The 27839-nt window shown below is 45.2% G+C and overlaps 1 protein-coding gene across 2 annotated transcripts; it reads left to right on the top strand.

The window, feature by feature from the left end:
• The first annotated feature begins 917 nt into the window (after positions 1-917).
• Positions 918-27807, top strand: NEK9 (NIMA related kinase 9). 2 transcript variants are annotated; one of them, XM_030240307.2, is made up of 23 exons: positions 918-1195; positions 1589-1618; positions 2370-2547; positions 5370-5425; positions 6274-6344; positions 10080-10185; positions 13192-13323; positions 14303-14413; positions 15010-15074; positions 16033-16083; positions 16732-16924; positions 18141-18285; positions 19161-19361; positions 19767-19813; positions 20646-20801; positions 21231-21339; positions 21867-22028; positions 22404-22574; positions 22787-22846; positions 23420-23610; positions 23841-24005; positions 24686-24898; positions 25296-27807. In XM_030240307.2, exons 1-23 carry the CDS (start codon positions 1007-1009, stop codon positions 25416-25418), a joined length of 2925 nt encoding a protein of 974 aa, XP_030096167.1. In that variant the 5' UTR covers positions 918-1006; the 3' UTR covers positions 25419-27807. The 2 variants fall into 2 exon arrangements, with proteins under 2 accessions (XP_030096167.1, XP_030096168.1); XM_030240308.2 differs by lacking the exon at positions 1589-1618.
• Positions 27808-27839: the final 32 nt, after the last annotated feature.

Raw genomic sequence — 27839 nt, 5'->3', positions numbered from 1 at the left:
TAAGGACATCATCTTTGTATGGAGATAGTTTCAATGCACGACAAACAGGTGTTGATGTATAACTTACAAATAGGTGTATATAATGCCAAACAGCTCTTTAACCTTCAGCACCTTGCAAGGAGCATTGCTCATTCTTTCAAGCATCTTCCCAAGGTAGTGAAATAAGAGCTGACTGAGTTCTGTTGTGCCTGGGTTTAGGGCTTTGTGCTTCAGCTCCTGAGGTCTCTTGTAAGCATTGGATCACCTGTCTTGAAGTGAACATTCTCCATCATTCAACTCCACTTTCTCACCTGTAGTTGTGACTGCAGAACCTTGAAAATAAAACATTGAAATGATGATCGTGTGCATCATTTGTGAAGAAAATGAATCACAAAGCTAAGATTAGGATTGCAAATACTTCTTCATGACAGAGAAGCAATTGCAGCTTCAGCTCTAAGATTTATGAAGCTTTTAGTTTATTTCTTTGTCAGAGCGAGAATCCATGAACTGAATGGCACAGAGAGGAAGATGGCTATGCTTTATTAACAGTGTGAAATGCGTATCCACTGCAAGTGCTCTCACTACTCCAGCAGATCTTTGTGCTTGGGGTACAGTCGTGGTGTTTATCCATGTGTGTGTTCTCTCTTGTGTCAATTGTTTTTCAATAATGTATATTATGCGTAGCATGGCTAAGCAAAAAGAAACATTAACAGCTGTACAATAAAAAGCAGTAATTATTTTTTAAATATAAATCAGTTACTTCAAACAGGTTTTTATTCCTAAAAGCTTCCTACGAACCTAACGTTTGACGCTTCTCTCCTTGGGCAGTGACTTGGCGCACAGGGGCGGCTCCGTGCGCCCCGAGCCCGGCGGCGGGCGGGGCGGGGGCCGGGCCCGGCGGGGCGGGAGCGCGGAGGTCGCGGCGGCGGCAGCGGCGGGAAGCGGTTCCGGGTCGCCGTCGGGAGCCGACATGGAGCCCGCGGGGCCGCGCTGAGGGAGCGCCGGGCCGAGCGGGGCCGCCATCACCATGTCGCTGGGCGAGTACGAGCGGCACTGCGACTCCATCAGCTCCGACTTCGGCAACGAGTCCTCGGGCAGGGGCGGCTCCCGCGGCAGCGGCGGCGTGCCCGGCGAGCAGGAGGAGCTGCACTACATCCCCATCCGCACCCTGGGCCGCGGCGCCTTCGGCGAGGCCACCCTGTACCGCCGCACCGAGGTAGGTGGGCGGCCCCGGCGGCGGGAGAAGGGCTCCGTTCCGCCACCCCCGCCGAGAGGCCCCGGCGCCGCTCCGAGAGGGGCGGGCGCCGCTGCCAGGGCCAGAGGGGCGGTCGCCCGGGGCCGGTGCTCGAAGGCGCCGGTGCCCTACGAGCCGCAGCGGGGCTTGGTCTCTGGGGTGACACTGAGAGCCCCCAGGGTGACATCCCCCGGCACCGCTCTAGGAACAGCCTGGATACGAAGTGGCAACTTCAGCCCTCAGTGTCCGGGGGTGTAGGGTCTGGGTTTTGTAACGCTTGGGCACTGCCAATCTCTGGGTGTCCTGAAGTTTGGCAGGGAGATGTGGAGGTTCTTCCGACGCTAGTAGACTACTCATTTTTCTGTTTTGTTCCAGTTACAGAGGACATGGGGTCATCTCATACAGGTAACTCTCTCACATGCTCAGCATTTCAGTGTAATCAGGGAGACTGGATTAGAAGCCAGTCCTCCTGTTGCTCCCAACTCTTTTAATACCATCCAGTTCAATTGTAGTTGTGGTTTTAGTGGCTGTCAAGAAAAAATGGTTGATTTAGTTCCAAAAGAAAGTTCTTCAGTTTTTTTCTGGCCACCTTGAGTTGCCATGGCTTGACCAGGTATAAGTGAACACTGTTCCCTTGAGAGATCACTTTTAGGATGGCTGACAACGTGTGTGGGCCTAACAAGGGCAAAATAAATCTAGGTTCATTCTTGTTTCCTTATTGGTTTGTTTTGGAGGGGTTTTATTTTCTCTTTAGGCTTTTCCCTTTGAATATTTGTAACAGCTTATGCTCTTGTACAATATCCTACAGTTACAGCATTAAAAATACAATGTTCTCCCTTTATTAAACAGGAGTAAGTTTAGTCTTTATTGAAATAAAACAAACCTTGTGTCTTTCCCTTGGTTTACTGTTTTGGTTCTGTTTTTTTTTCCCCAGAGTGAGTGTTGGCTAGCTAGCAAGATGGCTTCAGGCCATTACTATTTCTAATGACAAACTACAAACCTCAAAACTTAAGTTGTGAGGAATATTTGTCTGAAATCTGTAAGAGACAGGAAAGCCTTTTACTTTTCCTGGTATTTTAATTCCCTGCTATAAAGGCACATACCATTCTCTTCATAAGAGTGTGTTTTTAATTGAAAGATTGTTTTTGTGTTTCAGGATGACTCTCTTGTAGTGTGGAAAGAGGTGGACCTGACCCGGCTGTCAGAAAAGGAGCGTCGTGATGCTTTGAATGAAATTGTTATCCTGGCCCTGTTGCAGCATGAGAACATCATTGCATACTACAATCACTTCATGGATAACACCACACTCCTGATTGAGCTGGAGTACTGTAATGGTGAGATCCCTACTCCCATTTATGAGCAGGCAGCTGCCATGTGTCTGGGTCACTCTCCCGCCGAATCTGCAGCAAGTGTTCCTGGGGTGTTGTCTGGAGAGCAAAGGAGTGGTGGTGAATTCTGCTGCATAGCTCCTGAAGAAGAGACTGAGAACCCTTCTGATTTATGTCTCAGGTGCTAAAAAAAGAAGCCCAGTAGTTAGTCTAGGAGGTAATCTATGCAGTTGATGATTTCTTGAGTTTTCTGAATGGCTGGTGCACTGAAAGGAGTGGATTATTGGTGATAAACACTTCCAGTGCACCTTGCTGTGTTCTTTTAAGAGGGCAGTGGGAAAAGACCAGGAGACACTCTGGCCATCTCTACCAGTACAGAGTGGGGCTCTTTTTTCAGTGCTGTCACTTTAATAGGTTTATCATTTGGCAGTTATAAATCAGAGCTTAAAAATGTCACGGTACACTGCAGTCAGGTATTTTTCCTGATTTCTGCTTTCAGCTTTTACATTTACTAATAAAAAACCCCAAGCAACAAACCTGGTCCTTCTGGTGGTGGAGAAAGTTTTAAAATTCTGCCCAAGAGTAGCTCAGATGATGGTGTTTGGAGTTGGCAGGGAAGGCAGTCCTGGCTTGGATGGAGTGATAGAAGGATTTGCAATGAAGTTATGACAAGCAGCTGCTCTTAGATGGCAGAGGAGGAGCCCATACACAGCTTACACTGCTGGAACAGGATACGTGCCTAGAACTGCAGTGTGGCTCCTCTTTGGGTGAGTGGGACAGCTCCCCAGGCAAAGTATCTGGTGTTTGCATAGGGCTTGCATTAAGCCTTGGCTCATCGGCAGAAACATTTTTTTCTGGAAAAGGGTATAGTTGTGTTGTCATCACCTTATACAGCAGATTGCTTTCACTGGAATAGGTTGGAGAGCACAACAGAGTTGTGCAAGGTCTTTCAGAATGATGGCAGACACCCTGGTTGGCAGCTTGGCCAGAGCTGGTTTTTCTTCTCTGCTTTTTGTTCTTATGGAGGATGGAGTGCAGTGCAAGCATAAGGGAATGTTTGCTCTTTGAAACATCTTTTATCTTAGGGGTTCTCTCTTTGTGTCAATTACTTACTTTCCCTGAAAAGACTGCATGCTTGAGGCCATGATAAATTTGTTGGAGGGCACAGAGAAAAGCTGCATAGTCTTGATGTCTGTGCACATTTGTAAATGCCTCTGTTGGCTTTGGGATAATAACCAAGGGATGAGTGTATAGCTGGTGTTGCCTGAATGTGTCTGAATGGTAGAGAACAAGGGACATGAGAAAGAGGAAATCTTGTTTGGACTTCCACATAATGGTTGTGCCAATGCATAAATAGTTGTTTCTTTGGCTTTTTTTTACAGTGTACAACTCCAAGATTATTTTTGAGTAATTTTTAAAGTAAAGCTGAACTAGTCACTGTCAGACACTTCTCAGAATCCAAAGGTTTTGCTGTTTAATTAGATTGTCTCTTCTGAAGATCTAGAAAAGAATTTCTAATTTCAGTAAATGTTGGCCCTATTTTACAGAGGAGGAAGGCAAGTTATTGATTTGTTTGCCTTTAGTTCCATGTGTACATCATGGTACTGTAAGACTTGGATTTATCATGGGATAACATCAGTGAATACAAATGAAATACATTTGGGAAGAAATATCCTATAAAGTACAGTAACTGAAAAGAGAATAACTTATTTTGGAAGGTTAGATGTGAGTAGATACAAAATTAATTTGGTTTTTCTATGTGTGCATAGAGGTATTGGTTATATGAGTCAAGAGCTAGCTTGTCTCCTTGGGTAGGATTTTGGCAATGTAGTACCTATCATGTTGCTCTTTGGTTCAGAAAAGCTGCAAAAAAGATGGGGGAAAAAAGAGAGATGAAAAACACAATTGACTAAAAACCTGCAAAGTTTGAATGGTTAGAAAAAACATTCATAAGAAGAGGCAGAAGTGAATACTTTGGTTAAATTGTGAGTGTGAAGAGTGGTTTGTAGCTAGTTTGTAAATGTGAACATAAGGCAGAAAAAAGAAATGCTGAGAAGTTACATTACAGCAAGGCTGAATGATAAGACATATATATAATATATGATAATTGGGAATTGGAATAACAACAGGAGGTGATCAGAGTTTTGGATCTACTGTTTGGGTGCTGATCTGACAAGGAGTTTAAATACCTGCAGCCCACAGCATAATTTCTTTTAGTTCTCCTTGATTTTCAGTCTGCTCTCTTGAAGTCATGGGTTGCACCGAAGATTTCTGCTGATTTCAGGCTTGTGCTTTGTGAATTCTGCACCAGTGTATTTGGCAAGGCAGATAAAGGAGAGGCCAGTCCAGAGGCAGTAGGTAGGGAAAGACAGTAAATTGTGCTTTCAGGGACTACTCTGACTTAAAAATTGTTTTCTTTCTCTTTTTTAATGTATTATTTGTATATATAATGCTGAACAGAACAATCTCATGTGATTTGGTGTACAGCTAATACATATTTACATACCCCAAGAAACACTTAAAAAATAAATGAAAAAGTAGGGACTGCTGGCTGAGCTTACTGGTTTGCTTTTCAGAGAGTATTAAAGGGTGGTGTTAGAGAATTGTCTCTGCTTAGGCTTAAATACACCACTGAAGTTCTTAGATAGAAGAGGAACTTAATTTTGTGCATGCCTGACAAGTTTAAGTGAAGAATGCTGTGAAAGAGCTGTAGTGATTGATCAGATATCTTAGGGGGTTTGAGTATTCCCAGCAGCACTTGAGCAGAGTAACTGCTGCCATTAACTAAGATGAACATCTCTGTCTTTCTCACTCACTCTTAATTACAGGAGGGAACCTCTACGATAAGATTCTGCGACAGAAAGACAAGTTATTTGAAGAAGAGGTAATTTGGAGGGAGCACTGGGGCTGGCCTAATGTTCTGGAGATCTGTAGGATTATTTGAGTATTTCAATTTTTTTTCATTGTGATGGTGGGGAATTTCTGTGTTTATTCGGGGGCTGGTATCCTCCTCGTTCAATATTGCAAGCATTTATGGACTATCTGAAATGTCTTATTTTCCTTTTTAACTGTCTATGAGCAGTATATAATTCCGAGGGAGGAATAATGAAAGAGAGCTGGCTTTCTTCACCTTATCATCTTGGCAAATATTTAACATTTAAACCTCTTTCTGTGTTTCTTCCTAATGGGCCCTCTATTTCTCTCCCTTCTTAATAATTTTGTAGGGGTTTTGTTTCCAAATAATTTCCTTGAATCTATCTTACTAATTTCTTTTTCTGTCTTTATTTTATTTAAACTTACTTTTTGCTGTCTGCTTTCACTGCATGCTGAGCTGATTAATGATTACACTCACTTGTTTTATGTAGTGACTTCTAAGGCTTTCTGGCACATGGAGAGTATTTAATGGTCCCAATTCATATTTTGCAAAGCCCAACAGTAGATGTTTCCAAAGTGGTCATTAGTTGTCATTCTGAAGTCTTTTCTCTTATTGGATCTGTAATGCTTGTCAGGACAGATGCTATGAATGGAAGTTGAGCAATCTACTTATTGAAATATCTTTTTTAGAGATTTCCAAACCAGAAAATACTAAAATTTTCATACTTCTGAAAGGGCATCTAAATGGTGTGACCAGGCCATCTTGCTGTGCCTCAGTGTGCCAGGGACATGTAGGGTTTTGTGGTTTTTAAATTTTTTTTCGAGCCTCACATTATGCTTTTATTCCTACCTGTGCAGATGGTGGTTTGGTATCTCTTTCAAATTGCATCAGCTGTGAGCTGCATTCATCGAGCTGGAATTCTTCACAGGTAAGTGTGGCACGCAGAAAGCTGAGGTAGCCAGTGCAGTTCATGGGGGTCAGTGAAGAACTCCTTTGCTTCTTTGTTTGAAGCAAGCACCGAGCTTCTCTCCACAGTGTAATAGGATCTCCTAGATGTTAAGAATCCCTTTTTTATTGGGCTAGAAACCGCCTTGTGATAAATGTGCAGGAAATCTCGTATTTGAAGTTGCAACTGCAGCTGTGTGAACAAAGAGTTTATCCACATAGGAAGGAAGTGAACTTGCCCTTTACTGCGATAGCACATAAATGATGTTTGTTAAAGTGGGTAGGAAGAGCATTTACCACAGGCCAAAGGTACTTCTGACCTGTTCCACAGTTAAGAGCTGCAAGCCAGTGTATACATCATTCTGTAATTCCTGGAGGCTAATGGTGATGAAGACTTTGCATTTGTCCATTGCTCTAATATAACCTGTGTGAAGATTTGTCCTCCATTTGTCTGAATCTTACTTCTTTGGCCTGTTACTTAAGGAGCTAGTACAGTCTGTTAGCTTTTAACAGACTGTGGTAATTTTGACAGTTATTCTGAGATTTTAGTGTGTATCTAATTACCATTTTCTGTTGCCCTTTTCTGTTTGGGAGCAGTAAATTTAATGTCTTTCGTGTGTTTCAAGAAGGCCGTGATGTTCTGGGGAGTACTGCACATGTAGACAGCCACTTCCAGCACAGTTGGATCATGTGCTGCACTAACTTATGGCCATAGCTGAGTGAGGATGTTTTCTGTAGGATAGCATCCTGCCTGCTGCCGTTCTGAATCTTTAGTAATTGGTGAGCCTTGCTAATGAGGGGTTGGTAGCCGACACTCAGCAAAGTAGTGCCTTAGTTTTTGGCCCAAAGCAGATGCCATGTCTGTCCTGTTTTGCAGTGATTGCCTGCTTACCCCCTCTCAACATGTGTGGACCCAGATCCTTCCATAATAACGAATTGTACAATTATTTAAATGTTTGCAGTGATTTCCTTCAGCTGCAGACATTGTCAGAGTGAGCCAGGACTTTGCCATGCCCCAGGTGAATGAATGTAAAGTGCTGCTTTACTTGATGTTTTCCTGATCAACACTGGGAAGTTGTTGATAGTATGTTAGGAAAAGTGGGTGTTAAGAAGTGTTGGCCATGAAAAGCATATCATGCTGTGGGGGCTTCCTCTCTATTTCCAGCCTCTTGTGCTGGTCTGTGAAACTACACACAGATTACTCTGTCTGAGAGAGAGTGTTTTCTATCAGTTTTGGAGTTCAGCATTTTTGTGGCCATCAGCCTTTCGATCTCTTGGGCATAGTACATAGAATCATGGTATCATAAAGTTGAAAAAGACCTCCAAGATCTCAAGAGTCCAACTGAACACCACCATGTCAACTAAACCATAGCACTAAGTGCCATGTTTAACTGTTTCTTGAACACTTCAGAGATGGTGGTTCTGCCACTTCTGTGGACAGCCCATTCCAATGCTTAGCAACGCTTTCAATGAAGAAATTCTTCTGATATCCAACCTGAACCTCTCCTGGTATGTTCTGAGGCAATTTCCTCTTGTGACAACTGTCACCAGTTACCTTGGAAAAGAGACTGACCCCTATCTTGCTGCAACCTCCTTTCAGGCAGTGGTAGAGAGTGAAAAGTTCTCCCCTGATCCTCCTTTTCTCCAGGCTAAAGACCTGCAGCTCCCTCAGTTGGTTCTCATCAGACTTGTGCTCCAGACCCTTCATCAGTTGTGTTGCTCTTCTCTGGACACGCTCCAGCCCCTCAATGTCTTTCATGCAGTGAAGGGCCCAGAACTGGACTTGAAGTGTGGCCTTGCCAGTGCTGAGTATAGGGGAGCAATCCCTGCCCTGGTCCTGCTGGACATGCTTCTTCTGATACTGGCCAGGATGCCGCAGGCCTTCTTGGTGACCTGGGCACACACTTGCTCATGTTCAGCTGCTGTCCCCCAACATCCCCAGGTCCTTTTCTACTGGGCAGCTTTACAGCCATTCTGCCTCCAGCCTGTAGCACTGCAGGGGTCATTGTGGCCCAAGTGCAGGACCTGACATTTCACCTTACTGAACCTCTACAATTGGCCTCAGCCCACTGATCTAGCCTGTCTAGATCCCACTCTATAGCCTACCTCACTGTCCAACCCATCTCCACTCCTGCCCAGCTTGGTGCTGTCAGCAAACTGACTGAAGGTGCACTCAATCCCCTCATCCAAAATATTGATAAAGATATTAAACAGGACTGGCACAACACTGTGCCCTGGGGAACCCCACTGATTACTGATTGACAACTGGATGTGGCACCCATCACCACCACGCTCTGTGCCCAGCCACCCAGGCAGTTTTTAACCCAGCAAAGAGTGCACTTACACAAGCCATGGGCTGCCAGCTTCTCCAACAGCCTGCTCCTGCATCTCTAAAATTTCCTTCTTAAAGTATGTCCAGCCTTCCTAGACCCCTTTATTTTTAAGACCAGTTTCCAAAGGGTCTGTCTGAACCAGTGTCCTGAAAAGACCGAAGTCTGCCTTCCAGAACTCCAAGGGCTGCAGGTTTTGTTGACCCCCTTCCTTACTTCACCAGGAATTGAAAACTGTCATTATGTGGTTGCTACCTAAGACAGCCTCTCACCAGCCCTCCTCTGTTCAGAAACAGCGGGTACTGCCCCAGTAGGCTTTCTAACCAGATGTGCAGGAAGTTGTCTCCACATCCATCCTCCAGGAACCTCCTAGACTGCCTCCTCTCTGCTGTGCTGAGTTTCCAGCAGACATGCAGCACGGTAAAATCTCCCACAAAAACTGGTGATCATGAAACATCAGCCAGCTGCTTATGGGATCTCATCTGGCTCTTCATCCTGGTTGGGTGATCCTCTCCCTGATTCTCACCCACAGGCACCAAGCCATATTGTCCCTGACCCTGGGCTCTGTGCAGTTGAAACGCTCCCTGACTTTCAGAGGAAGGGAGTCTGCCTGTCCTTGCTTGCCTGTCCCTAATGAAGAGCTGCACTGCAGCACTCCAGTGGTGCACACAGCACATTTCCATGATGGCAGCAGTGTCACAGCTTCCCTGCTGCACAGTGCCTTCCAGGACCTCCTGTTTGTTACCCACGCTGTGTGCGTTGGTGTGGATGCACTTCACCTGGCCTATGGATTTCACCCCCAACATTGGCCTGCAGCCCGCAGGCTCCTGTCTAACCAGCCTGCTCTTATCTCCTTCCCCCTTCAAACCTAGACTAAAGCCTTCTCAATCAGCCCAGACAACTCATGATAAGGACATTATGCTTAAGCTCTAGAGTGGCATCTGTTTCACACCCTCCATGTATGTGTTTATATTTGCATATATACATATTCATACTTACGCTTATGTTTTTAGTGAGCTCAGCGTCTCTTGGCTTGGGTCTATTTATAAAACTAGCAAAAATAAGACCTGCTCAATGACCTTCATACGAGAAGAAACTGAGAGGGGGGGAAAGAACTATCTTTGATCTGTGGCCTTTACATAGGTGTCTGAGCCTGAGCTTTTGCAACTGTGTTGTGTTTGTGTGGGAATGTGATAAAATATGGATAGCTGCAGTTACTGCCCTGGTACTTGGGGCAAAATTGCCTTTGGAGAACTCTGTGTACGTGTGTGTGACAGAGTCCTGGCAGAGTAGCAAGTAGCTCATTTTAGCGGGAAAATATAGTAATCTGTGAAAAACTGACATCTGTAAGCGTATTCAAGTGTTTGAGTTTCTTTTTCTCATTTCAGAGACATAAAGACATTAAATATCTTTCTAACCAAGGCAAACCTGATTAAATTGGGAGACTATGGGTTGGCGAAGAAGCTGAACTCTGAGTACTCTATGGCTGAGACTGTGAGTATCTGCCATCTTTGTGTGCAAACTGAGTTGTGTTTTTCTTTCATCTCTGCATGTCTTGCAGAAGACCAGGGATGCTGTACACTCTTGCTGCTTGTTTTCTGTAACTTTCCTTTCCCTCACCCCTCACTTACCCTCAGTGTTATGGTATCATAGAATTAAGGCTGGAAAAGACCTCTAAGATCATTTAGTCCAACTGTTAACGCAGCACTGCTGTGTTCATCACTAAGCCATGTCCCCAACTGCTGCATCCACAGGTTTTTTTGAACACTTCCAGAGATGCTGACTCAGCTACTTTTTTGGGCATCTTGTTCCAATGCCTGATCCTTTCAGTGAAGAATTTTTTCCTAGTATTTTACTCTGGTGTAACCTGAGGCCATTTCTTCTTGTCCCATCACTTATTACTTGGAGACTGACACCCACCTTGCTACAACTTTACTTCCTAACTTTGTCTGACTAACTTTGCCATATTTGCTGATGTGTTGCAGCCTACATTTATCCTTTCTCCCAGGTTACCTTTCAGAGGTCTGTCTCTCTGGAAGGCAGCAGCAGACTAAAGATAGGTGCCACTATGGGAATAGAATTGTACCAGAGCTAGTGTAGCTGTGCTAGAGAGCACCACTCTTGTTACCCTAGGCATGGTACTTCTACAGGTGAGTCTGTGTAACAGGAGGGCAGTGCTAGCTGAAGGACAGAGACAGCATTATAGTCACATCAGACCAATGCTTTCCCTCTGGGCTAGTTAAGGCCAGCTTAACAAATTACACTAATTTTGTCATGCTGCTATGCTAACAGGTAAATTTTGCCTCAGGTGGATCTGAGATAGCTTGGATGTGTGTGCCTGACATTGCAGTGTGCCACAGGCATGTCTCAAATCTCTTAATATTCAGGCTCTGAACCAAATTGTGAAGAAGCAAGAAAGGCACTTGTGTTCCTTATGGTAACCAGATATATGGCTTATTGGTAATGTTCCTGAAGGGGGACAAAGCTTTGTAGAGAGATTAATTCTACTAGAAGGCTGTCAAGCTTGGCCTTGTTCCAGACCCTGCCAGAAAGCGTTTTTGCAGCCAATTATGACACAGGGTAAGCTGTATTGTAGGCACCTGAAAGGTTCAGTTTGGATTTCTCAGCTCCATTAATTTCTGTGGTGAGTGTTAGGCTTGGAAAAGGAGACATTGTCTGAGGTTCCTGTCTGCTAAAGCCTTTATTATAGTTTGGGACACAAGCCAGCTCACACTTCCTCTTACCAGCCTGTACTATTCAATTTAATGCCAGGTGTTGGTGTTCTGTTAGGATGTGTAGTTAAATACTTGCCAGTCCCTTCTAGAGCATGAGCACTATTGTGCAGTTCCACTCTAAGTGGGAACTCAAGGCTGCTGCATAAAGCCTTCACTAGGCTGGGCTGCAGTAGCGCCACTTCTGTTTTGTCACGCTGTTCATGGCCTTCTGACTTTCAGAGGCAGTTTGGTCTGTGCTGTGAATTTCCAGGTTTGTTTTTGCCTGTGTTGTCTGTATTCATCTATACCTACTAAACCTGCATACATTGTTTTTTTTCCTTTTTCACATATGAAAAATTTTGAACTACGTGCCTTCAACCATATTTTGATTTTTACATTCTGGCTATGCTCTGGTCTAGTTGCTCAGTTTGTAACCTAATGACCAGTGCAGACTGCAAGTAATTTTTTGGGAAATGAGTGCAAAACATGTTATTATCAGTATTTGTAATAACATTACAAATTAGCAGTCAAATTGTGATTTTGTAGAATGTTCACATCTTTCTTACTAAACACCGATTTCTTAATTAATAATTTTCTACCATTTACCAAAGAAGATGCAGAAAATACATCTGTCTTACAGAAAGCCTACATTATCCTTTGCTTAAGAAAGGTTTAGGTGCAGTGTCCTAGTTCTCTTATGTGATACTCAGAATCTCAGGGCTTCTAAACCTTCCCATGGCGGGGACTCATGTATCTCTGCAGCGGTCAGGCTCTGTGACAGGAAATGGGAGGGAGATGGCACACTCTCAGTGTGCCCATTAGGTATCCAGTGTACTTGCAGAGCCTCATTGAAGGGCAGGCTTTGTAAAGCTCCTTGGAGCTTTGCTGAGGAAGTTGAAAAGAGGTCATCTAAAAATATTTCTCCTTTTTCTAAATTCTCTCTTACTTTGTTTTGCTGTCTAGTTTCTTTCTAAGTAGTGAGCTCCATTCATCTGGAAGCTTCATTCTTACATCTTTTATCACATTTGTTCTGTGTCTCCTTGTTGTGACTTTGAGCTAAGCCACTGCTTTTGCAGTACCTGGGAACCTTTGTTTTTATGTGCAGGGGCCTGGATTTTTGTATGGTGGGGGTGTTTGTTCTAAACAAAAGAATTGTTCAGATAAGTCCACCTCTGAAGTGAGAGCCTTTTGGGTGGGACTCAAGCCAGCTTTCTATGTACTGACCCAAAAGGAACCCTTCTTTTCGTTTGAGACAGAGCAGCCTTTGTTCTGGCACTATCCTGTGATCAGTGTGGCTCCACAGCTAAGGTCTGGCATCTGTATTTGGAAGCTTTGCTAGATCATTTTTTCTTCAGCCTCATGTGATGGTTTCCATATGCCTGGTCAGTACATAAGGCCCTGATTGCTTCTAAATGATGTATATTTAAGAGAGGGGAAAGCCCTTGCTGTGCTTTTGTGACTATTACTTTAGTGAGGAGTATGTACCACATCAGGTACATGAGAAGAGAGGTGTTTAGGATCTTTTAGGAAGCTCAGGGCCAGACATGTTTGGGGATGACAGGAGAAAAAGTGTGCTTACTGTTCCCATCCCTCCAGCACATTAGGGAGGTCTGTCACTTCAGTGCTGTGTCTAGCTCTGTGTGTGAACAGAATAGATACAGAGTTCCTGAACTGAGTGTATCACCAGTGCTGAGTCCAGCTCTGTCCTGTCTGAGCAGAATGGATATAGAGCTCCTGAACCGAAAACTGCTGAGTCATTTCTGGTTTTTAATTTTTTTTTTCCTAGCTGGTGGGAACTCCATACTACATGTCCCCAGAACTCTGCCAGGGTGTGAAATACAACTTCAAATCAGATATTTGGGCTGTGGGCTGCGTTATCTTTGAGCTGCTTACTCTGAAGAGGACCTTTGATGCTACTGTAAGTCTTCAATATGGACTGAATAACCTTATTTTTTATTGTCCTAAGATTCACACTCAGCTCATAGCTTTTTTCAGTCATGTTTTTCTTTCTTTGTTGTTTAAATCCGCTAATTAAAAAAACAGTGGCCTGAGAGTGACAGCTATAGCCAGAGAAAATGTCTGCATGATTTCCCTTACCCTTTGTGTAGATTTCCCTTCTGCCTTCATACAGCAGCCTCCCTGGCTCTTGCCAAACCCACCCTTGTCTGCAGCCCATGTTTACTAGATGCAGAATACTAACTGTGCTAATTTGTATCATGGTTGTGAACAAAGTGTCCTTTGCACTGCAGGGAGGTGGTTTTTGACTGTGTAATCTTTTTGCTCTTTTAGCCTTACTAGCTGTGAATTTTCTGTGTAGCATTCTGTAGCAAAAGGTTCCGGCCTTCACATTTCATGGGACCTAGTCCTGTTACTCTTTCTCAAAACTTGGCTGCAAGAGAAGTCTGGTCAAGCTGGCATAGGGGAGGGTGAAAGGAGCATTGCTGGCTGACACATGTAATTTGCTAGTTTGTGCCATATGATGGGAAAAGCTGCTAGTTGTTGTAGGCAAGATTTTGTAACCCTGAAAGAGAAGATGTGAAAATACCACTCTTTCCTTTCTCCAGTCATGGCTCTCGAGTTCCCAGCAGCTTTGCTGCTGTGCTGTGTTTATTGGCAATGTGCCACATAGGAGATTTCATGCAAAGAGAAGCCTGAATTCACTGACCTGTTAGAGAATTTGGTGAAAAGCTGGATGTCGCCAAGTCCTACCTATCAGAGGTACCATTTCTGCAGGAATTCTTATTGGATTTCTGGAGAACCTACTAGGCAGGGAAGAAGAGGGGTGTGGTCCTGATCAGAGATGGAGGAAGAGAATAGTGGTGGCCTATAGCATCTCTCCCCATTGGACATGTTGTCCAGTTTGGTTCCATTATGACTGGTTTCTGGTTTCTTCCTAGAATCCCTTGAACCTTTGTGTGAAGATTGTACAGGGAAATCGTGCCATGGAGGTTGATTCCACTGTCTACTCCTGGGAGCTGATCCAGATGGTGAACTCCTGCCTTGATCAGGTTGGTGAAATACTTCCTAGCTTTCCGATACCCATTCCCAACTGTCTCAGACATGGAATTTGGGGTGAAGGGGAATGACATGCTTGTTTCAGTATGTGAGCTGTTGATGCAGGGTAATTTTTGTGAGGCCTGAGGCGTCACTAAGATTGGGCTTTCTCCAGTTCTCTGAAAGCTTTGTCTCAGTCCTGCAGGCTCTAGAGGTGTGCTGGGTTTACTCTGATGACAGGTATTTAGTGGGCTGGCAGAAGCAAATTTTTTTTTAATGCAGTGCTGTGGAGGTAGGAGCATAATCTTAGTACAGTTGAGATGCTCAGTACAGTTAGGGCTCTGGCTTTCTGTGAGGAATTAATTTATTGAAAGCAAACATAGTATTAATACCTTTGGAGCATGCAAGTCCCTCCTGCACATCTGTAGTATTTATCCCTATTCATTCTAAATGTTTTAATTAATTCCTTTCCCTTCTGAAGAGAGTCAAGGAAGGTAGTCCATGCAGGCTTTAATGAGGTCTTCTGACCCAAGATTTTGTTGTCAGATTTTGTTGTAGATGATGAGTATTTCTCAGATTTCTCAAATTACTTGTTGCTTCCTTCTTTCAGGACCCAGAAAAGAGACCCACTGCAGATGAATTGCTCGAACATCCCCTTCTCAGCAAACGCAGGAGGTAATCAGATGGTCTTGCCTGAAAACCTAGATGGCTGAGAGGGAAAACAGGAGGGTTTGTGCAGACTGGTGGTGTTTATGCTTTCATAGCAACCTCCTTAAGTGAATTTAGACTGATGTGAGGCAGATATTTAAGTACTTCATTTTCTTTAGGGGGAAAGTGCATTTTTGCAGTCTTGTCTTCTGATCTGATGTTCTGTTGGTGCATGGGAAAGGTCTCTGCATCCTTAGAAGCTGTTGTGTTGAGAACCTTGAGGTATTCCATTCTGAGACTCTTTGAGGAATGCTTCTTTTTAACCTTCAACTTTCTGTGAACAAGAGTCACGGAGATCCTCTTGCAGTCACTGGAAAAAAGCCATTTTGGATATATATATATTCAAAATATATGGATCATTCAGTATAGAGACCCCCACTTTTTCCTTTTGTTGCCTCCCTCTTTGACAGAGACTTGCATTGATAGTGTCTCATGTTAGCTTAGTTTGACCATCAGCCTGCACACACTATCTTGTCATGAAAGGCGGACAGTAATTCTGGGCTGGTTTTATTCCACATTTGTTTATTTGGGAACAGCAGACTTAGTCCTTTATAACAATACTCTTTTGCTTGGTGTTCAGCAGAGTTTGAGTTTTGTCTCACTATAGGCATTGGTAAAAGCCCAGACCCTGATAATATTTAGCCTTTTAAGGTTATTATTCTGCAATACGGGTATTGGTTGGCTGCATTTTCATGCAAACATAGTTTGTTGTCCTCAGCTCTTCTAGAAGTTTGTTAGCTGTGTGCTGCATTACTTCTGCCCTACTTACTGTGTATTGCTGCGAGCTGGTGAACAGCTGCCATGCTTCCTCCAAGAGGCAGCAGCATTTTGTTGGAAAGGAAAACAGTCTATGTGTGTGCTGCTTGTCAGTAAATTGCATAGAGCAATGTTGCTGTTTCCTAAAATCCTTTTTCTCTCTTGGCAGGGAGATGGAAGAGAAAGTCACGCTGCTTAATGGGCCAAATAAGCGACCAAGGTAATTATTTAGACATGTGTTTGAAAGGAAGTGTGGAGAGAACAGCTCCCCGGAGAGGAACTGAGAGTGTTAGCCTGTGACAACCTTAATGGAACAGTGTCATTTAGAAGATCCCTGAATGCTAGAAGTTTGACACAGCAGTTGAATGCTTCTTGTCCTGTGTTTTACTCTGCCTTTTATATCCTACTTATTTGTATGGCTGGAGCTGTACCTCAGCAGGTACCATCCAGCTCTAATCTGTCCTACTGAGGTGTCATCTTTGCAGCCTACATATCTGAGTTGTAATGTAGATCTCTTCTTTCACACAGATTCCCTTCAGCAGGAGGAATATGACTGTCTGAATGATGAATATTACATTAAAATAAATATCTTCTATAAAACCTGATATAGCGGAGAGCTTCAACACAGTTCCCAGCAAGCCTGTAAGCAGGGTTGCTCTGAGCAGCAGTTAGCTTCTGTGACATCTGTAGCTGGTTGTCTGTTATTTATCAGATAGAATTTGATTTTTATTTTGAATTTTATTTTTGAAAATAAAAACCATGAATGGTTTTGAAGAGGAAATTGCTAGACAACAGCAGAAAAATGGGTGATGACAGGGAATGCAAACTCATGAAAGCATGTGTGTTTTGTGGGGGGGGTGTTGTGCAGGTCAAGTACCGTGAACGAGGCTCCCATTGCCGTGGTGACTTCCCGCACTAGTGAGGTGTATGTTTGGGGTGGTGGTAAGTCCACCCCTCAGAAGCTGGATGCCATCAAAAGTGGCTGCAGTGCCCGCCAGGTGTGTGCTGGTAACACTCACTTCGCTGTGGTGACGGTGGAGAAGGAGCTCTACACCTGGGTGGTAAGTGAGACAAGCTGCAGGAAGCAGGTCAGAGTGGGAGAGGGGTTTTCACATTTACTGCTGACCATTCGCAAGCTCTTTGAATCAGATGGGCAGGAGGCTTGGGAAGGGAGAATTCTGACGGCAGTGGACACTGAGGCCGTCTGGTTTGGGGCTGGCACAAGTCTCCCAAGGCAAGGGTGTTTCTGGCAGACATTTTCCATTGTGACAGGAAGTGTCTTGGAGACTTGCTGTGCACTTTAGGTTTGTAGATGGTGGTCTTGTAGGCCCAAACACTGAGTCAAACATCTCTTCATTCTGTTCCTGACCACTAGACGTGCAGTGGGGACTTAGTGATTCTCAGTTTTTGTATTTTCGAGGAGGTTTTTCAAGATCAGAATGGGTGGGATGAGTGACCTTTTTGTAATACAGTTGTCATCTGCAAGGCAACTTCCATCTGAAAGCAGAGGGATCTCATGCTAAACAGCTCTGCCTTTTATGATGAGTGGAAATTCTGGAATAGTTTAAAGTGAATAAAAAATGTCAGCATATAATGCATTTTAAACAATTGAATTCAGTCTTCTCAGATTGAGATGGTCAGTGACATGGAGGTCATTTCCTGGCTTCCACGGGTTTTTATATTGATTATATAGAATCTGTTAAAACAGGTTAGAAGTCAGTAAGAAAGGAAAGAGATCCAAATAGGAGGAGACCAACCTGGAGTTATTTGCTGGATGTTCCTGCAAGAACAACCACTAAAAACTTTCAGCTGGCTATTAATAGTTTTCGTTTCAACAGTACTTCTTTTGTATAATTTTCTTGTATAATTGCTATGTCAGGCCACATCAATGACATTTGTTTCATATTGTGCATTTTTTTGCAGCCATTAGGATTTAGAAAAGTAGTTCAGAAAGCTGAAGGATGAATTTCAGTCCTGCAGCAGGGAGCAGATTCTGTAGCCTGGCAGATGAGGAAGGAGCAGGGATTCCTCACCAGGTGCTGACCTGAGACTGGATCCCTCCTTGCTAGTGCATTATGCCAAAAAGTCTGTGCTGCCACTGAGATTGTTGCCTGCTGTATGCACAGAGTTGGCAGTCTCTTCTCAAGAGCAGGCAGAACATATTTTCTCTTGATCCTTGCAGTCTTCTGTTGTTTGCTTCTGTTGTTTGCTGTTAACTATTGACACCATCTCTGGGATTCTGGGAATGTAACCTTACCAGGTGTTTCTGTCTTGCAGAACATGCAGGGGGGCACCAAGTTGCATGGGCAGCTGGGACATGGAGACAGAGCTTCCTACCGGCAGCCAAAGCACGTAGAGAAGCTTCAGGGCAAAGCCATTCGCCAGGTGTCCTGTGGAGATGACTTCACAGTGTGCATCACAGGTGAGAGCTGGAACTCCTTTGGCTCAGCTATTAAGGATGTGTAGGCATTGACAAGTCCTGTCACTTTGCTGAGCTGTTGGAAGTGTTTGCCTTCACCATGAGATTAGTAAAGCAGCTTCCTGCACAAAGGAGAAAGCCCTGTATGTTACTCATCCCTCAATATAAGGATAGTACCAACATTACTACATTTGGGATAGATTGTATCTCCACATTTGAGATAGGTAAAAGCAGAAACTCTGCTTTTACCAGTGCATGTGTTGCCTCCATTCATGCTCACACTATAGATAGTGAAGCCTGAGGTTGAAAATGTAGATATGTGTGAAACTCTTTTTGGACTGTGTGGGGAAAAAATCACCCAGTGATGAAAAAGAATGTGTGTCTAGGATTTGCTGTTTATTTCCGAATGCTTGACATCTGGTAGCTGTCTCCAGTTCTAACCCTGCTCATACTTTAAAGGATGTGTTAGGTGTGGTGTTGTCCGTTATAGAAGAATCTGACTCTGCTTTACCCATGGAAATTATTCTCAAAAAGCTTATTTTTCCAGTGCTGAAAAGGCAGAAATTTGACAGAGATAAGCTCAGGTGGTCATTTTGAGGAAGGAGTGACTTAGGTGGCCACAGAATCAATTTGTGGGCTACTGTTGAAGAAATTGGCAGGTTCAAACAAAGGTTTTTTGGCACTGAGGTAGCTACAGGTTGTCGCATAAGATCCATCTTAACATGAACAAGAAAGGACTCTATAGTCTCCTGATGACATTCTTCTGCACTAAAGAGGATGATTGCAGAAAAGAAGTTGCTCTGACCACGTCCTAAGAGGTTGATATGCAGCCTAACACGAGCCCTGTGTGCTGACCAAGCTTCCCTTATGTCCTTCAGATGAGGGCCAGGTGTATGCCTTTGGCTCAGACTATTATGGATGCATTGGCGTTGACAAGGCTTATGGCTCTGAAGTGCTTGAGCCCCTGCAGCTGGATTTCTTTCTTACCAATGCTGTGGAGCAGGTCTCATGTGGAGATAACCATGTGGCAGTGCTGACCAGGAACAGAGAAGTCTACACGTGGGGCTGTGGAGAGTACGGTAGGTAGAGTCTCCCTGATCCCTAAAGGCACTGGGGCATGCCTGCTGGAAAGTGGCCTGGTGCAGGTGTGCAGTGCAGGGCCTGGGTGAGGGCTGCCTGGTATATACCCTGGGGGCAAAAAACATAGTTTCTTTGGGACTTTCTTTCCTTGTAAGAATGGGGAACTGGAGACTGAAGCCTTAGGATTTTACTCTGGAAAGCTCTAAGGTGCCACTTGGCTTCCCAATGGTTCTGTGAATGGGGGTAGATTCCCTTGAGGGTTGGCAGGCGATGACACATATAGGGGAGCAGGGAGATTCTAGTTCTATAGGGAGATTGTTTTGGGACTGTGGAGAGACAATACCAGTTCTTAGATATGGGCACCTGGGGAGGCCTTTTTAACTGCAGTATTTTCATTGATGCAGGACGCTTGGGCTTGGATTCAGAAGAAGATCATTACACCCCTCAGAAGGTAGGGCTGTGACTGCTTCTCAAAATCTGCAAGGGCATAAATCCAAATTAATTGCTGTTTGGAAATAATATCTCTCTGGGGCTCAGGTGTTTTTTCTGAGATATTATAGAATTTCTAGGGTTTTAACTTTGCTTCCTCACTTCATTTTGCTTCATTTCTCTCCCAGCGATCATGGCAGAGTCATACCACTCACAAACCAGACAGCATCATAGCTTAGAGCTTCATTGCTCTGATTTCCTTGATGGAACTGGAAATGCCAGCCCAATGTTGTAGAAATCGTAGTGAGAAATATCAAATGGCTTACCTTGGGTCTGTAGAGGAAACTCACAGCAGTGCAACTACTGCAAGTCTTTGAATGTAATATAATGAGTTAAAGATTAGTTGAAAGTAAAACCCTCATGAAATACAGTGCTGAGGTAACTGCAGTATTCCATCCCACTGGGGGTTAGAAGCAAATAAGGATGTGCCTGGAAGCCAAATAGCTGTGATCACACAGTATCACACCCACATGGCAGAGACACAAACCCAGTCCTATTCACCTAACTGGGTTTGCTGTTTGTAGAGCCCATCTGGCCAGGTTGCCTATGCATCATATTTTAGGTTCCTGTGCTGGTCACTGGTCTGCCTTGAATATCTGCATTGTGACCAGAGTTTCCATATGCTACAGACTTTATGGTATTCTTACACCTTTATTCAAAGTAACTATGTTGGCTATTGATAATGTCGAGACTAGCTGTGCCACTGTTCTACCCACATTTGTTTTCCGTGTGCCAGCTTCTGTGTAATAGGTGTTTAGATTTTTATTTTCTTAGGATGTATTTCTTTCACCTAGGTGGATGTTCCGAAGACCTTAAACATTGTGTCTGTTCACTGTGGCTGTGATGGAACTTTCCTGCTTACCCAGACAGGCAAAGTCTTGGCATGTGGACTCAACGAGTTCAACAAGCTGGGCCTGAATCAGTGCACAGCAGGGATAATCAATCATGATGTGAGTGTGTTTGGATGCCTGGCTCCAGCTCCCAGCAGTCAGTAGAATATGGGGAAATGGAAATTCTGTGACAAAGTGTTCATTAGCTTCGTGCCAGTGCTTTAATTTCAGTCAAGACAATGGATATTGGGATTGTGGGAAGGGGCAATTTGTTCCTCAGTTTTCTGTCTGCCCTGTGGGCTTATGTCAGATCTGAGGTAGTGAAACAGAGTGAGCTGCTCTGGTGACTTATCCAGTGATACGGATTCTGGCAGGTTTTTATCATACTTGTTTTAGGACTGTCTTTAGGTCCTAAAACCTAGACTTTAGGTCCATTAAACCTAAACTTTAGGTTTATTATTGTGGTCAGACATGGGCTTGCTTGGGTAGGTCTTAGCTGATGAATGTGTAATTTTTTTTCACTCTGTGCTTACCCACATCTTTTGTCAGACATACTGTGAGGTGCCATATGCCACTTCCCTTACTTTGGCCAAGCAGCTATCCTTCTACAAGATCCGTACCATTTCTCCAGGGAAGACACACACAGCTTCTATTGATGGTGAGAGCCTTGTGCAGTAAGAACTGAATGCTGGTTGCTGAATTACATTACATCAACTTTGCCCTTTCAGCCCGGCCCTTGGCACTGGGGATTTTGCTCTTGCTAGCAAGGTTCATGCCTGCTCCAGGAACTCAGGATTCCTGTTTCTCAGCAGTCTTGTTTCCTGGCCAGCTGAAGCAGCAATGTCAGCCTTCCTGTTTTTTTAAAGGGGACAAAAAGAAAGTTTTGGGAAGTATTAACCTCTAGGCTAGCAAAGGAATCATTCGTGATCAACTTAGGCTTTGCCCAAGCCACATCAGTCAGAGAACTGTGAGGAGTCCCAAGCCCCCAGCATCAGAAAAGGGAAGCAGCGGGAAAGTGAATTGGGCAGGTGTTTCCAGGCTTCCCATTCCTTTTGGTTGGCACTGTCCCCTTCCAGCTTGGCTGGCCGCTCAGCAGAGCCATTCCTGTTGCTGCTTGTGCTCTGTCTCATGGCTGCTTGCAGAGTTGGGCCCTCACTGTGACCGTCTCCTCCTTCCTCCTTGCAGAGCGAGGCCGCCTGCTGACCTTCGGCTCCAACAAGTGTGGACAGCTTGGTGTTGGGGACTATAAGAAGCACCTGGGAATAAACCTGCTGGGAGGCCCCTTGGGGGGTAAGCAGGTGATCAGGGTTTCATGTGGAGATGAATTCACCATAGCCGCTACTGACGGTGAGTGGCTCTTTGACAAGCTGCACTGAGTTACTTTAAACTTAATCTGCAGAGGGGTTAACTGGCTCCCACTGATCATTTCATTTACCAGCCCCATAGCACAGCCCTGAAATAAAGAAATCCTCCTGGACTGGGGCTGTCTGGCCCTGTTAATCACCCCCATGCACCCCCAAGTATTTGCTGTCCCTAAGGCTGCAAAGTTTGACTTGGTGCCTGCCTGTTAGGTTTGTTACTGGTTTGTTCTCCCACTGTCAAAATGGAGCTCGTGGATTAGATACTTTGGGATAGCAGTTACAGCAGAAAGACTGGTCCTTACAGCAACTGCAGGCTGAGAAGGAGGGAGGGAATTGAACCCCTGAATTTCTCTCTCCTCAGACAACCATATCTTTGCTTGGGGTAATGGCGGGAACGGGCGTCTGGCAATGACCTCAACTGAGAGAACTCATGGCTCAGATATTTGTACCTCATGGCCTCGGCCAATATTTGGATCATTGCATCATGTTCCAGACCTGTCATGCCGTGGCTGGCACACCATCATCATTGTTGGTAAGTGTAAATTTAGGACGTAGTTTTGGGATCTTGTTTATGATGATAAATTCTTTTGCCGGGAGAGTATAAATCTTGCCTAAGAACAGGCCAGATTTCTGGAGGAAATGTGGCAAGCTGCTCTGAGCCATAGGCCTGCAACACTGGCTTTGTAGGGGTTATCCTGCTTTCTGTGTGGCACTCTAACTGAAAGCATGCTTCTCTCCTTGCAGAAAAGGTGTTGAACTCCAAAACGATACGATCCAATAGCAGTGGTCTGTCCATTGGTACTGGTAAGTAACCTGCCCTGAGGAGCTCTGGTTTAAGTCCACTCAGTGATTAGTTTGAGTGGAGGAAGTTTGGTCCTGCAGCACAGTTTCTCTGTGTTTGAAAGGCCCCACAGAAGAGCTCAAAGGGAAGAAATCTAGTAAATCTAGTTGGTGCCATGCACGGGAAGGGATGGCCCAAACCCGACGAAGCAACAACTGAAACAGAGGAGAAACAACATGGGTGCAGAGAAGCCTTTGTTGTTGAGGAACTTCAATTTAACAAGGAAAAGCTGAGAGGAATTCACTGAAGGGAACTGATATGAGAAGGGGCTCTAGTTGCTGGAGAGATGGAGTCCAGTTTCTTGGACCTGTGGGAGGGCTGGGGCCAAGAAACTGCAAAAGACTGCTGCACACAAGCCCTTGTGAAGAGGCCTGCAGGGAGTGTTAGGAGCTAAACTGCTGAGGGAAATAATGCTAGCATGTGCTCTCACCATGGCTGTACAGTACAAATGTATGCATCTTCTCTGCTCCGTCTGGGGTTTGCAACAGGAATAGCAGAGGTGGGAAAAGTAGAAAGTTTTCCCTTTTGTTTGCTAGTGCCTCAGAGCTGCACAACTGGGGGAGGAGAGGAAGAGGATAATGAACAGGAAGCAGAAACCCCCAATCCCAGTGGAGGCTTTCGGGGAACCATGGAAGCAGATCGTGAGTTGGGCGGCTGGATCAGCACTACAGAAGCTAAGGGAGGCAACAGTGCTGACAGCAGCTCCTGCCCTGGCTGGCTGCGGAAGGTAATGTGGCTTCTCAGAAATGCCTTAAAATGGGGATCTAGGCTGGGAGAGCTGGGTGGCCCCTTCCACCTTTGAGGGATACTCTGATAGGTTCTTTGAGCCATGTTGCACGGAGCCCTTAAGGCCTTGCTGCCTGTTTAGCCACAAGAGGGTGTTGGTGCATCGACTGAGAAGATGAAATGACCTGCAGGAAGTTGGCAGGCCTGAGAGAGCTGCTTTTGTGTATCCAGGAGCTGGAGAATGCTGAATTCATCCCCATGCCTGACAGCCCCTTTCCTCTGAGCATGGCATCTTCAGAGCCTGAGAAGGAGACTCTTCCTTACCAGAAACTTCAAGGACTCAAAGTGGCCTCTGAGGAACCTGTTGGATCAAACAAGCCCAAAACAGAGCCCTGGGTAATGTTATCAAAGTGAATGTTTGGCTAAAATCTCTTGGGGACCATAAATGGCAATGTTTGAATTATGGGGAGAGCTGAGAAGAGACTGTTGGATAGGCCTAATTCATCTGGATGAGGAAAAGAGGGCTGGTGATAATCAGAGATGATGCTGCAAAGAAAAAAAATCTCAGGGGTTTTTTTTTGGGAATACAAAGCTGATTCTTGGTCAGATTTAAAGTAATGAGATCAGTTCTGTGGGAAAGTATAATGCAATTGGAAAAAAAGAGAAGCTGAGGGCTCAGAAGCCTCGCCGAACACAGAAATTTAGAAAGCAGAATTTCTTGTGAGATAGGAAGAAGAATTGATATAGAAAATCAATGAGAAATTACAACCTGTGAGACTACCTAAGTGTAGGAGTTTTCTGTCCCAAGGGAGGCACAGATCCTACGCTTAGGGAAATAGGAGTAAACGTATGGATTTTGGTGCTAGGAGAATAGCAGCCTTCCCAGGAAAAGCAGGAAGCTAGTGGCTTTGTACAGAGGACAGAAGGAGAAGTATCTTTTTGACACTGCCTGCTAGAAATTTGCCAAGTCAGGGAACAAGCTGGGATAACACTCTGGGTATGTTTTTTTCTTGTGGCATATACAGCTCCTGGCCTTGCACTCAAACCTGGCCTGACTTCCTTCCATGTCTCTGCAGCCTACTTGCCTGAGTCCAGCCTTACCATGTGGTGAAGGAAAGGATGCATCTCCTGGTGCAGGCTGCATGTGCAGTGATCTGCAAGTGGAGGTGACACACCTCCGAGGCCTGGTTTTACAGTGTCTGGATGATCAGAAGAAGCTGCAGCAGGAAACCATTCGTCTGAGTGCCCAACTCCAGCGGTTCTGCAGGAGGATGGAGGAAATGCAGCAGGTGAGAATCTGTCATCTGGGTGCACATCCATGCTCAGGGCTCACCATGCTCCTACAGATGGTGGAGGCTGTGCAGAAGAGAGCAACTCTTAACAGCCATCTCTATCAGAATAGAATTTGGTGGGACTAAGAAAGATGCCTGTTTTTTGTATAAGCTGCTGATGCAAGCTCTGATAGTAGCAAAACAGGAATGAAGCCAAGAGTTTCCTCTGAGGATGGCCCACTCTTTGAGGGACCTGGGATTTCCCTTTAATTCTCTTGATGAGAAGGGATGGCCAGTCATATGTCACAAAGAGTAACTAATGGCTTTGGAGAACACAAACTAGGCCTTGTGCAGCTTCTAGCTTCTGTGCAGCTAGTGCTGGCCCTGTTTGGGTAACTGCTGTGTGTTTTGGCAGGTGAAGGTTCATTCCAAAGGAACGCAGACAACCAAAGAGGAGATGGAAGTGGATCCGAAACCTGACGTGGATTCGGATTCCTGGTGTCTCCTGGGAACGGACTCGTGCCGCTCCAACCTCTAGTCTCCTGAGCCCACTGGGATCCATCTAACTTCACAGCACACTAACCGAATGCAGAGAGCGGCTTTTCTGGCGTCAGGTCACTCGCGGACAAGGAGCGAGGCCGGAGGCTCCAGAGCAGCACCCATGTACGTTTGATATGAACTAGGAGTGAGTTTGAGAGGGGGAGGGCCCTTGAGCTCTAGGCCAGCTCAGTGATTGAAGCAGCAGCAGCTCCTCGTTGTACCTTATCTGTCAGTTCTGCACGTGAAGCAGAACGGCCCCATTATGGCGATGGCTCCAGTAGCAGCTTGTGGCTGGCCCTTTCATTGTTTCATTGTTTCCTGGGAGCTGCCTTTGGGACCCCAGTATTCATCACTGCATCTCTAGAGGAGAGGAGGAAACATGTTCTGTTCTGAAACTGGCTGAGCCCTAAGACTCGCCACCTTCACTTCAGAGGGGTGAAGGACTAGGATCCTCTCCTTACCATGTGGTAAGGCCCTGGCGGTGAGGCTGCTTCCCTCTGCCCAGGCGCAGAGGGACCAGCGAATGTATCATTCTGGAGGCAGTGGAGATGTTCCTCTTAGGGAGATCATAGTAGACAGCATGTCCCTGGCCTTGAGGCATAGCCTCTGGCCATATGGCTGCGTCCACTGGTCTGTGTAGACAGAGTTTGAAGGCTTTATTCTGGGTGCCGAGGGCTTTCCAACTTCCAGGCAATGCACCAAGATGAGTGAATCCAGTGTTTCCTGTAGCAGTAGTGGGGACTGTCTAAGATTGGATCTGTAGTTCTTTCAGACCACCTGTGTCCCAACCAGATGCCAAGCATCTGGGCCTCAGACTAAGTTACCCACTTCTTGCTCCAGCTGTTCAACTTGGTTTGGGTGCCAGAGTTTCTGGTTTCTTGGCATAAGCCTGTAGCTGCTCCCTGCTTGGCTTCTCTTCTGCTCAGTCTCTGTGCCTACCCTCTGTGTGGGTGTGGGAAAAATCCGTGTTTTTCCACTCAGTGTTCTGATGAAGCTGGAATGCCATTTCCTACCCAGAATAGGTCACTACTGCTGTGGTCTCAGGATGTAGCCTTCCCCAAAGACCATGAATGATCACATCTCAGTCTGGAATTCACCTTCTTTGAAGAAGTGAGAAGTTTTCCCAAGAAAATTGGAGATGGGAAGAGGCATGGTCTGATGCTCAAGATTTATTCATTTTCTGTTTGATAATGAGGTTAATTTTACTCCCCTTAAATTTATTAGCAAACTGACTTTGAAGTAAAGCTTATGGGATTGGTAGGATCCCTGGGAGCAGCTAGCCTCCCATGCCTTACTTGGTGCCTCCAAGGAGTCCTAAGTTCCTCTCACCTTTGCTGTGAGAGTGGGGTTATGATTTCATCAGGCTTAAATGATCCCCATTGATGGCATGTTACTAGAATTGCCTTAGGTCTACTGGAGGTGAGTGTCGCATCACCTCTGACAAACTTCTTTTGAGAGACTATTCCGGGGAATCCAGCATTCCCCATTTGTCTCTAGAGGTGGATGCCAAACCATTTGCTCGTAACATAATGCTCCTTAAATACTTCTTTGGTGCCTATTGCTAGTATCTGGGAGCTGAGTCAAGTGCTGTATTCCCAATGCAGTGTCCAGGGCAAGAATTGTTCCAGTGTGCCTGTCCATTGCTACCAGAAGCAGGGCAGGAGGAGAGCCCTCCTGGGAAGCGGTGAGAATCAGGTGCCCTGTTACAGCCAGGCTTGTTTGCCCTTGTGACTCTGCTCTCCTTTCCCCCCACGTGCGTTGGAGCCAGTTCTCAGGTCAGGGTCCCGGCTTGAGGGTCATGGGTCACATGCAACAGTGCCTTTGAGGACTGAAAAGTTGAGCCTGAGCCATGTCAAATAAGCAAGCACCAAGCTGATGAGAGTCGCTCTCCTGCAGTGCACTGCTATCCTCATTTCTCAATGCTCTGCAGTTGGGAAGCTAGGTGCACAGACTGGATTCCCCTTGGATCTAGTGGAGGATTAGGGTTCCTAACAGAGGATGCCCTGTGCTCCACAATCTCATATGTGCCTTAGAGGATTCACGCTATCCAGGTTGTGCCTGTTACAGACCACAGATTTCACACCAGCCAGCTATGCAACAAAAAAAAGCAGTTTAAAGGTAGCACCTTTGTCTTGGGCTGAAAACAGAAAGGCAGGCAGGCAGAAGTGCCTTCGAGCAGTTTCAAAACCTTTTTACTTCTCCCCTTCTTGCAGTGCTAGCTCCATATGTGTTGGTCTCCTGCTAGTATTGCTACTGAGTTGTAGTGGAACACAACTTATGCCTGCTCTGACACTCTGGCTGAAAACTAGTTTGTCGTTGTCTTTCTTTGAAAGGTTGAAGGGTGGAGTGGTTTGGAATTTCTGTTTAAATAAATGTTTTAACTCATACTCCTGTGTTTGAGCTCCTTTTCTTGTCTTTT

Source organism: Serinus canaria, chromosome 5 (genome assembly GCF_022539315.1).
Source record: "Serinus canaria isolate serCan28SL12 chromosome 5, serCan2020, whole genome shotgun sequence".
NCBI lineage: Eukaryota > Metazoa > Chordata > Aves > Passeriformes > Fringillidae > Serinus > Serinus canaria.
Note: the sequence above shows the minus strand (reverse complement) of the source record. Positions and strands in the feature narration are given on the sequence as shown.

Bases quoted from the DNA above. Each gene is read 5' to 3' on its own strand.
- NEK9 (XM_030240307.2), top strand. From the start codon at position 1,007: ATGTCGCTGGGCGAGTACGAGCGGCACTGCGACTCCATCAGCTCCGAC. The intron at 10,186-13,191 runs GTGAGTATCTGC...TTTTTTTCCTAG, and splicing joins AGTACTCTATGGCTGAGACT to CTGGTGGGAACTCCATACTA. The intron at 14,414-15,009 runs GTTGGTGAAATA...TCCTTCTTTCAG, and splicing joins TGAACTCCTGCCTTGATCAG to GACCCAGAAAAGAGACCCAC.